This window comes from Danaus plexippus, chromosome 10 (assembly GCF_018135715.1).
Source record: "Danaus plexippus chromosome 10, MEX_DaPlex, whole genome shotgun sequence".
NCBI classification, from domain to species: domain Eukaryota; kingdom Metazoa; phylum Arthropoda; class Insecta; order Lepidoptera; family Nymphalidae; genus Danaus; species Danaus plexippus.
Genome location: NC_083543.1, coordinates 4,352,582 through 4,365,035, shown reverse-complemented (window position 1 = coordinate 4,365,035; position 12,454 = coordinate 4,352,582). Strand labels below are relative to the sequence as shown.

At 30.1% G+C, this 12,454-nt stretch overlaps 1 protein-coding gene across 5 annotated transcripts in view; it reads right to left on the bottom strand.

The window, feature by feature from the left end:
* The window catches only part of LOC116766697 (uncharacterized), a 67,329-nt gene extending 62,472 nt beyond the window's left edge, over nt 1–4,857 (bottom strand). For 2 of the 5 annotated variants that reach the window (XM_061521447.1, XM_032656743.2), the window contains exon 1: nt 4,316–4,855. In XM_061521447.1, coding sequence (XP_061377431.1) covers nt 4,316–4,765 — 450 coding nt within the window. In that variant the 5' untranslated portion in view covers nt 4,766–4,855. Of the gene's footprint in view, nt 1–4,315 lie in introns of all 5 variants that reach the window. The other 3 variants (XM_032656741.2, XM_061521446.1, XM_061521448.1) reach the window with 2 other exon arrangements.
* Nucleotides 4,858–12,454: the final 7,597 nt, after the last annotated feature.

The following is a 12,454-nucleotide window of genomic DNA, read 5'->3' as shown; positions in this document are numbered from 1 at the left end:
CAGATTAGCAAATCTTCTCAACCTTGCCACTAATGTTAACCTTTTGGGCGGAAACACAGTAATTTTGCAGTTCGTCGACTTTGGTTCTGGAGTACATTTTAAGAATAAATATCCTCTTCGGTCAAGCTTCGCTGTATTTCATATATCAAGCTTTAAATTATACTGAAATATTCACAGAACACTTAACAAAATAAGTAAATGAATTTGTTAAAATTATTATTATTTTTTCAACAATCAATTCAGTTAAAATTAACGTCACTCTATTTAATTTATACGATATAATAAATAAATTACTTCGGAAAATCCCAAATGCAATAAAACATATTTCGTTCCGATTATTTAATGTATCAATTATAATAATATTGACGGTTCATATATCGATTAATAAAGTTGAACGAAATACATGTATTCAAGTAAAGTTTTAAAAATAGAAAGATTCTAAACTCAGGTAGAAAAAAATATCAGCTGAAACAAACATAACAAAAATATCTTCCATTCGAATGCATGTGACTTCTTCATATAAATTTATGCCTTATGTTTTTTTTTTAGTAAAAGAAAAAATATACTTTATCAAGCATAAAAGTATGCATCATTAAAGGAATTGAAACTAATTTTAGAAACCACAAGATATTTTCCATTCCTAAAAGCAAAAATATTTTTTGCGCGTAGCTATTACGGTAAAAAAGAAAATAGAAGCCAAGACAAAACCATAAGTAATAATATAAACAACTTGACCTCTTATATTTTACTGAACGACCTTCAGTTAGTTCATCCTATTTGCATACAATTATCGTAACGAGTTATCGAATCCATTCAACCATCTATCCAATACATTTAGGGTTCTGTGACCAACTAAAATATACTATCCCAAAATCCATATTTGTACTTTCTTTTAGATGCCAAAATTATTATTGCTAATTGTCCGTATTCAAAATTAAATCCTTTACTGACAAACCTTACGAAATCATAACTTTCATCTACCCTACTTCAATGCAAACTTCGAATTGTTTTTAATTCGTCCATTTTAAGAATGTTTTTTTGTATTAAAGTTTTGGAGACAAGCATCAGTCATTTTGTGCAGTCAAATAGAAACTCGATCCATTAGGAGGTGTTAACGTTGCTATAATCCGAGACATCCGCACAATCCCCTTACAGAATTAGCAATGGAGGAAGTGATAGATCATAATGCGTTATTTGAGATAACATATCATAGATTATACAGAGATGTTTTACTTATAAATAATTTACAATTTAATTATTCTCCTTCCTTGCTTATAATCATGAGAATATTAAATTATACTACATACAGACATATATCCTAAAATGACTAATCATAATTGATTCTGACAAATGAACAATCGATTCGTCTTGATATGTGTGTAATGAACAATGGATCAAACATGACAGATTAGAAGACAAATTACAAGCGGAAACGTTTTTATTATATAGCCATGTTGGATGTCAGATAAAAAAATGTAACTTTCAAGACAGATTTATATATATTAAAAAAAAACAAATCGGATCTTTTATTTATTTAAATCATATATCACTTATAATTTTGACCGTGTAAGTTAAATTTTAATCTCACTGAAAGTAATTAGAAAGTATATTATCAAAGATAAATACCTAATTACGATTGTATTATGTAAGTAAATTGGGAAATAAGATATTTACGACACATAACAATACGCAACAAGTTACTGCACGAAATTTAATTGCAAAACTGAAATTGTAAAAATTATTTTTCAATAAAGGAACAGATGCGGGATACAATTGGCTTCAACGGAACATAAATATTGAAGTAATAGTCGGAACTGATATTGATACGTCGCTGGAATTTGTCAGTCCTTTTGTTAACAGTTCCGGTAAGCTAGGAATGAATTGAAAAAGTAACCTTTGTTTAGATACATGTACGATGCAACCTTTAAAGGAAATCCATAGCCAGGTAGATCCTTTGAAGTGGTAAATTATACCGAAAAACGCGTTAGCATAATTGAGCCTATATAGTTTAATGTAATGTTTTTTATAAACCTTGTAATGTAACTTATTAAACTGTTTTGGAAAAATAAGTAACGGTTTTTTTAAACATCAATTGTTTTTGTATTTTAAATTTCCACTTACATAACGAACAACAACTAACGTATCTGATTATTCGACTGTGAAATTATAAATAAATATAAAATGAACTTCGTCCTCATGCACCACACACCTTGTGTGTTCAACCTTTAGCTTCGCTCTGAACAGGTTTTGAAACACGAAGCTCGGAACCGGTAAAAAATCATCAAAGTAATTACGGTAGACCCATCGCTTTACGATTTGATATAGTATATGATAAAAACATATAATTGAAAAAGGAAATTCCATTTAAATTAGTATATAGCATACGATTAAAATGTAATCTTCTGATTTTTAAACAAAATATCTTATAATGATGCAGATGCTTCTTCATTATAACTAACAAAATAACCTAAATAACTGTGTTGATTGAGCGTCGTAACCAATAAGAGTATATTTTTCTGAGAACTTAATTCTAAATTGATTCCCATGTAATTATATTTATTTTATCAATTGCTAATTTAATATTAAAATAATAATAATAAATGTCTTTTATTTTAGAATCTAGCTCGAACACAATATGTCGAGAGCCAAGCACCTTAGCTTCGCTATTACAGGGTTCCAGTAAGCAAAATTATTAGAAACAGAGCCATTGTGTGAGCCAAAACAAAGAAGTTTGCTAGTAAAAAGTAAGAAGTACGAGAATGATTGCTTGAGTGCTTTGCATGTTATCCAGCAAGTAATGGGACCTTGCTATAGGATAATAACAGGCTTTTTTTCATGGTCTTGGCTTCTAATTGCTGCAAAATTAGTTTTCTGGTTATGCGAACTAAACATACAGTTACGTCTTTAAAAAACATTTTAAAAATCTTATTATGTTATAGGGCATATTAACTTAGATAACATATTTAAGACGAAAAATCCGAAGATTCAACATGCATCAACAAGTATTAGGGAAAAAGTTATTATCGCTTGTATTAATTTTGCAGTATTAGCATCGAAACTCTCTAGTTACAAAACCTGATATATGTGTTTGTTCATATCCAATATAACTTTATCTTTAAAATATTCGAATATTTATTATCATTTGACACTTCAATATCGCATTCTTATGAAATCAAACACTCGTGGCTTGAGTACGAAGAATTTGTTTGATTACCGATAGCATACTATTTATATTAAAAGATAAATCTTGACTTGTTTATATAAGCTACAACTGTGGAACGTAACAACATTGTCTCTGAAACCTCAGATGTAAATAGTTTTCTTCACAAGCTTCCTCAGCTTTTAATTTCTTCATTAAAATGTTATAATATAATTCAAGCGTGTGATGAGTAACAAAAATCACATCAGAATTATAAATATATCTTTTTTTTATTATATGATAGATAATTCTAGGAGCTTAAGATTTTTCTGAGATATAATTTAAGTCTAATTTTGCTGAACGTATTGTTCTCTTTTTCTTAAGGCAATTCAATAAAGTACAAATTTAAAAGCTAATAATTTATAAGGAAATGAGACATTTTTACTACAAGACTTGAAAATGAATCAATTATAATTTAACTAAAGAAAGTGTAAAGTAATACATTGATTTCTTAAAAAAAAAAAACAACAACGAATCGAACATTTTTCTAAGATTAAGATTTATAAGTTAGGATCTCTTAAGCATCTTTATGATACACCCAATGGTAAAAATGACAATGATGCATCTTATTCTTTTAGAAGTCAGCTGACTATTTTTTTAAATAATCCAATTTCGATTTGAAAAGGAAACTATATTCAATTAATATCTTAAATCATGCAGTAGTTATTAATTGAAATTTTGCCCATTTAAGTTACACGACAAAGGATCTTTCAATTTATTTTTTTACAGATAACATAGCTAATTACCGGTGGAAGAAACTGAAACAGGCTATACATTTTATCGCGAAACCCAATTTAGGACCGGGAGGCATGCGATTACAATCTTCTCACGACAGGGAAGGCGCGCAAACTTCTCATCTCCAGGGAAATCACGCACGCAAGAAACTTTATAGCAACACGTCCGAGAAATGATCCGCCCGGAGCAGCAACGATGCCATGCCACACACAAGCCGATCAACAGAAATAAGGTGCGGGCAATGCCTCTACGCGGTATCCTCTCAGATACAATGTTCATTAAACTCACAAATTCCACTAGATTTTTTTTATTCACTATCACAGGTCACGAGATGTAACCGCGGAGAAGCAATGCCTTTGCCACTTAAATATTAACACTGACCGTGGTTGAATATGGCTGCAGACTCAGACGTATTCCATCCTGAGCTAGACGTTCACGTAGCAGACGTTTAAGTTGAATTCGCGGTATTTTTACCAGTTCAGCCTTCCCTTCCTCATATTCATCAACATACTTTGCAGGTTCTATTGCAACTGTTGCTGTTTCCTTTCGAGGTTCCTCCTCACACCTGCAAGGATCTCGGGCAGCGGCAGCTTCCTCCAAAGTAAAGTAAACAGCCGCTGCACCTTCCTCTCTAAGAATTCTTACAGAGTGCAGCAGTCTTTGACGATGTGTTGGATTGAGGACACCAATAGCATCCAGATCCGGTTCTCCGACCTGTTTGCATATTTCCAAATCGTCATATCCATTGTCTAAGAAACTCTCCGCGTACTGGCCCAGGTGGAGCGAACGCAACCACTCGACTACGATGTTGCCGGTCGTCGACGAGGCCATGTCGCGTCAAAACGCGAGGTTCATCACAAGGCGTGCTCACGGCGCGGCTGTCGGCGAGAAACTGGCGGCTTCGCTCCCCTTTTACCCCTCTCTCCCTCCTTCCTTGAAGCGCGGACTCCGTCCCTAACTACGTGCCTTTGCTTTTTGACATTTTGTAGCACAATCGTTTTATTATCAACAATATATTATCTTAAAATAAATAATGGTTATTATCACGCAGATGATTATTTACTTTAATATTCTTAAAACAATATTATGTTTACAAAGTTTGCTTCAATATATAACTGAAATAAATAAACTTTTCTTTACAACAATTCATTCAGAATTGTAATAAAAACAAATATTTACGTTATTACAGTTGGATTCAAATTTAAGTCCATAAATTTATTGAGAACAAATAGAATTGTTTCTCATTTGTAGGACTTACACGTAATTTAATAATTAGATTTCAATTATTTATAAGTATATTTATATTTTATTATATTCATGACCGTATTATTATTAAGGAAGTTACTGTAATCTGTATATATTTATTATTTCAAACCTAAGTATTAATTCTTTTTATTCGATCATAAGATATCATGGCAATAGGAGACAATACGTGATAAACCCAATTAAAACAAACAAAAAAAAAATGCCATCCAGAACCCTATCTCTAACATTTACTAGAAGGAAGCAAACGTGTAGAATTTATTATACTTTTATGAAAACAGCTTCCCATACAGACTACTTGAAAGACATTCAACTTATTCGGGACAGTAGAACTGGAGCAACTGGTTCTATTTAAGTATGAACTTATATCAAAACATGACTTAATTAAGAGATTATTAGAAATTATAATATTTTTTTCATTATAACTGTTATTCACACGCCTCATGTTCACAAACAAGAAAACAGAAAATCTCATGTCTAATCTGTAAGGAATTCATATATATATATATATATATATTTTTTAGACAGATAAAGCTACTAGGTTTTACATGTTCCTTGCCCAAAACTTTAATGAAGCAGATATTTTATATATCGCTTCTATAGTTCATCTCTGTAATATTAATAAAACTAGGTTTTTGGATTAGCGATTTCACAGTAACTATGATAACAGGCGATCTGCAATCCTTCCTGGTTCTCATATTAATATTTTAGATTTTCATTAAATATTAAATAATAATATAGTTTTCATATTTACTTCTCGGTTTTTTATACTACTCTTAAATAACCGTGAACACGGTTAAACCAAGAAGCATAATTATACTTAAAGTATAGTCGCAAAGATCTTAAGTATCACATTGTATGTTAATAAATAGTTAATCAATGTTCTGATATTTCTTGGCAGTAGTATGTCTTCGCTATACAACAATTCCGTCTATAATTGACAATATTTATATTATATTTCTACTGAGCAGTAAAGTTGCAAAGGAATCCAAAAAGTCATCCGAACTATGAATATGAATTCAGACCTTGAATATTATAACAACACTATATGTAGCGATTTATGGTATTTTAAGAAGACAAGCATTGAAAGTATTTACGTATTTCTATAGATTGTAGTGCTCAACGGATTTTGATTAATGCTATCCTAATAAAAAAAAACATAGAAAGATATTAACTGACAAAATCATTAAATTATTGTTTTATTTTAAAATTTCTCATCAGAACCGTTAATTTGTTGTTTAATCTTCTCTATCTCTAACATAATGTAGAATAGAATGACGAGAGAAAATGCATAAATAGTGTCCTCGCTAAAGTAGCTGCGGCGATGAGATATGGCTGGTCACGTTTCAAGTCCTCTTGGAAAGAATCCTCAGCATAGCAAACTAACACTGACACTTCAAGCAATCGTGTGAGATTCTGAAAATCTGGTCTAAACTGCGAAACTATTACAAATTATGTCATCTCAGTCTTTTGATCTTCCTTTTAAAAATGTCATGATAAATATTTAAACCTGTCTCGTATCATTTGAAAGAGTTTCGTGTTTATCTTTATAAAATGACAAGGTAGTAAGTAAATCATAATGTTCTCTCCTACTTTGACGTAATATACACCTCAACTGTAAATATATTAGATAAAAGAGAATTGTAATAAAGTAACTAATTCTTGTAAAAGTAATGGTAAACTAACAGAACTCGTAAGGCAATCAACTTCCTCCCAAAGAAGGGATAAATCATAATAGAAAAGGAAATTCTTAGGACTCCATTTCCGTCAAAACCGTGGCTTAACATTTATGAACAAACCGAATTCCTTATAAGTATTTTTTTTAAGCATGGGATTGGAATTCATGTTCATTCTTAAATTATTACCTACAGATAGTAGTTACAGTTACTTGAGAAGAAATTGTCGATTCCACAATTATATTCTATTGTATTTACAGGTTTTATTATAAACTTCATCTGCATTGTTTTATATATTACCAAAGTTTTCGTATTTGAAACACAAACCCGTCACTGAACACGTAAAGCTATAAAAAAATTGTTTCTTAAAACTTAAGTCAGTTTATATTAAACCGTACTATTTATTTTAGACAAGGGCCGAGCGTCTAAGACATTAAAAATTTATTCTTTAATTTTACATAGACAAATAATTTTAATACCATACCAAAAATATATGAAAAATAATAAACATAAAAAATGAGTTTGGTATATTAATTATATTACATAAATTGCGTTATAAGATTGTATAAGTATATGGTACTTGCTTGGCTGATAATATTACGGTGTCGTGATTTCAATCAATTCGACATGGGTTCCATTTATACTCAAAAGCCCCTTTACCTGAAATTCCTTATATATATTTTCTCTTACTTATTATTACATTTTTTAAATTTTATTCAATTTTAATAAATGTATTTATATCTGTTATATGATATTAAAGAGCAATTACAATGTTTAGCTGGCATAAAATAAAAGTGTACCAATTTCTATTTTTATAGCAATAAAATAAATGAAAAAACATATTTCTCCTTCCAAACCGTTACATTCGGATTATATATTCTCATACATTTCTGTTGAAGTTTGGCGATCCGTGAAATTATGTTAGAATCTGCATTCATATATTGCATTATGTATCCGCAAAACATTGTTCCGTTAATTATATACTGCTGAAATTTACCGCATTGAATTTTGTTCATTAAGAGCTTAATATTGCAACAATTCCTAAATTGACAGTTTACTAAATGATTCATTCGTTTAAATCGGGATAAAATGTAACAGGTGACAAATAAATATGAAGGAAATTTAATTCTGTTGTAGCTTATTATTTATCAATACTACGAAAAACTAGTGCATTTAATTAATTCATTTAAATTGTTACTACTTAACCATGATAAAAAACTATGAATAAAAAAATCATATACAAGACCACCGTTGTCAGTGGTATTGATATTATTATACATTGCTATTTGACCACGAAATTTTTTTGTCCATTAATAAATCTAGTTAATCTAAGTACATCCTCTAATTTATTAATACAATAAAACGTAGACGATAACAGCTTGTACTGAGTAACAAATCCAATTTGGGATACCGGAGACGGGACCTCATGGGAAAATTTACGTTTTCTCACCTTAGATTTATAATATACTTCTTTACGACACATAAAATGTGTCAGTACTCGTTGAAAATCCAAAATATTATATGATTAAATTGTATGTAATCTACATTTTATATGTGTTTCTAAGTGTTATAGTAATGAAAGATATTATAATCTTTAAAAATATTAAATAATAAAAAAAACCGTAATCAGAATGTTAATAAATTGGTAATAAAATTTCAGCTACAATAGTATCTAGGTCACAAATTATGATAATTAGGGGAATAGATTATTGACCTGGTACACAAGATGTTCTAGAAATCCAGTCACGTCAAGTTTGAAGCAACAATAGGTTAGTTGTCCTGCCAAATCTAACAATAATAGAGGTCTTGAATAAGTAAAGCCTCTGTAGAATGTTTACAGAATAAATGTAAATTTACCTACAAAATAACTAGATAAAGTTGAGTATCGCCACTTATAAAATAAACTCTAGGGAGATATTAAATTTATTATTTGTGTAAGTACTAAAATAGTAGTGCAAATATCGAAGTGAAGTTGATAAAGTGGATGTGATGTTAAATGCAAAAATTTTTCATACTCTTACCATTTCGTCAAAAATGTATAATTTGCTCTGTGATTTTTTTCTAACTAAAAATTTTCAAAGTATGCATCAACTATTCATAAGATTGCAGAAGCTAATAATATACTTGAGCCTGATACGAAATAACCAAGTTCATGATGACAGTGGTTGTTCTTGCCGGCCTATTTGGTCCTTATAAGTATTTGAGTTCTTCAGTTAGATTAAAGCGGTAAGTTGCTACAGTATCAGTCTACGTCCACACTAGCTCGGCTTTCCACCGACAGAAATATTAAAATTACACTTCATGTCAAGCTCACTGGTTTTTGTTTATTTTTCTATATACATATGTATAAATATTATGAAGCTTAGTCCTGACAGAAAAAAAATGAAAAAACAATAGCTCTATAGGAATATTAATGTTTATATGTTAAGACAACATATTTAACGAAGTAATGTTTCAACTAAATGAGTAAAAACTCAAGTTATGTAGACTTCTCAAATATATTCTCAATTATATACATATAACATGTAACTTCAAAAGGATCGTTATAATTTTGGAAATAGGTACGCAGAACGAAAAACAGAACTTCAGAACTACCATACAAGCAATTACATAGTAACTTATTTTATCAGCTGTAATGACAAAACATGCCCAAGGATGTGGTAATGCCATTTTTTAATATAATAAAACTATATACAGTTTTTAGTATAATCAGAGAGTTTTCTTAGCTAACATTCTTAAAATGTATAATGCAAAATTTAATAATTATTAGATGATAAATAAAAATATATTCATATAACAAACTACGTAACATTACAAAAATCCGGATTTTATATGCTTACCGATATCGAAGTTTGAGGATGATATATCGCCTTTTCGATAACCATATAAAACAGCACTAATACAACGTTCGGATATTGAAGGTACAGCATACTGGAAAACATAAGACGCCGAACATAAATGCAAAATAAGTTCGTAAAGTACGGTCAGTGAGTTTTGCACGACGTGTCGTAACCGTTCCAGAGCTTCTCAAATGACACAACAAATCTTATAAAGGAACTATTCCAGACTACGATATTTCGTTTTACGTCCAATTTCCATACGCGGTGAGCGTGAAGGATTAAATGGGCCAAAAGATTGCGTCGACTCGGCCGCAGGAAAGATTTTTAAAGTCTCATAATCCACTTCCTCTTAGGCCTCAAGTCAACTATTATAATTTTTAGATTTCCTGATAAAATATTTGAAAGTGTTTTTGTAGAGAAAATGCCATGTTTTGTCCTATAAATGTATAAAAATTAAATATTAGCGACTATCATAAATTACTATTGCTTATATCGTCATAGAATTTAAGTAGAAAATATTAAAAACCGTAATATACAGTACCCACTATTTATATAATTTAACTAGGTCTATGCGATACATTAGGACCCTAAAATAGTTACACTCACTGAATCAGAATGAAACAATTTATCTAGTTGATTTCTCGAGAATGAAGATAATATATTCCTCCCGAAATCAGTGGTACCCTAAGGATGTGGACAAATGTCCGCCGTCTTCGGTGCTGACACTTTTCCTGGGTTACAAAGCGAATAATGACCTACTGAGCCTTTTCACTATTTTTGTGTCTATTTGGGTCGATTGGACCTTGTAGGCTTTATGCATGTTCCCACTTAACAGTTAAAAGCTTTTTTCTTCAAACTTTTGGCATCTTAATTGTCAAGTAGATGGCGGTAGTTATAATAGAGTTCTTTTATCTTTTAACTGTCTTGTAAAAATTCGTTTCATCATTCTTACAAAATTTTTTGACAGAACTAATGGACAGAACTAATTATCAAAATGAACTAATTATTAAATATGTTATTCTAATTAATAAATAAACTAAATATATTTTAAATTTTCTTACTTAATTCCTTACTTTATTTAACTTCTACGTACCAAATGATTTGTATTTCTTATTTGTCATATTCCGATTTTATTTCATTTATGTCAATGTTCGGAAACTATTCCTGTCAAATTTATATGTACTTGTAACAGTCATAGGATCAATAAATAGTTTTTCTTTTGTTTAAAAAATTATGATTTTAAGGATGCATAATATAATTTCATGAGACTAAACTTTTTTGGGGCAGACTATATGGATATAATAATAACTATGTAAGAAAATTCTTGCTTGAGGATTACAGAAATAGTTCAAAAAACATGTGGGCAGAGTACTTGACTACTACAAATACCTATTTTTTTAATCATCAGAGTTTATTACACCACGAATAATAATCATTTTAAAACTCTACTTAAAGCATGGGACGAGTGTAAACCATATGTGACAAAAGCCAACTGTGTAAGATATATCTGACTTCATAAAATGTAATCATAGACATAATTTTTTCCCTTAATTACATTTTACCAAATAAGCAGAGAAATAAAGAAACATAGAATCCTGCCTGTTTCAAACAATTTTTCAATCTATATATTTTAAAAATTGAAACCTCATTAAAAATATTTGTGATTGTCCTTTTTTGCATAAAAAGAAGTTGTTTTAAAATCTTTTCATTCAATATGTTTTTAAATACAACGTCTTTTTATTTTTATTAGTTAATGTGTTAGACTAGCTATATTTTATAGAGCTTTAGATACATTTTCTATTAAAAATATTTTATGATTAAGGAATCGATTACACTTAATTTTCATAGAAAAAAATAAAAGTAGCATGTCTATCTAATTTCATGTTAACCACATGTTGGCATAAGATATAAATATAAACAGATAATGTAAGATTCTAGAAAGCTAAGTCAGGCTTTTATGCAACGAGTGTCAGTTTGCCGCTTCATAATAAGGAATTGGATCGCGCCCTCAATGACGTGACAAATAAACGCTAGAGTCAAGTTAGTGATGTAACAATATCTATAGTACTTATTACAGGTATTTATAATATGATATTGATAACAATCTTGAGATGCAAGTGTCAATCGTTTTAAATAAAATCATTTTTGTTAAAATAAATCATGTGGAAATAGTAGATTCTCTATTTATTATTAAGAGTTTGTGAAATTAAAATATAGTTAGGATTTAACGTTTATTACAAAAATAATGTGACTATGACGTATCTCGATATTTTAACAACACATCACTAGTACGTACGGCAATGCGGACAATCTGGGATGTAGAGAAATGTGCCCAGCGACTCGCCGTGACACGTTCATTGAGCTTTCATTTGGGCAATTTTCGACTAAATCCTGGCAGATCGCACGCTTCGTCGTGTAACTAGTCCGTTCTAGAACAAATATTTGCCTACACGAGGCATATTTAAGGAAAACTAAGTTTTGGAAAATATTGTCACTAGAATTCTCTTCAATAACAGAGTTGCCTTGTTGCTTAAAATGGCCGTAAATAGAATGCAATCACCGCAAACAATTGATTGACAACGGATTCATTTATGGTAAAAATAAAACTAAATAGCATGTTGCATTCCGTAAATACTTTTAGCGCAAAAATATTTAGTATAGTACAATTAGTCAGATTTCGTACGGTAGACTTCCTCAACCAACGAATTAAAAAATAATCCATTATAACGAGGTGACCGTGT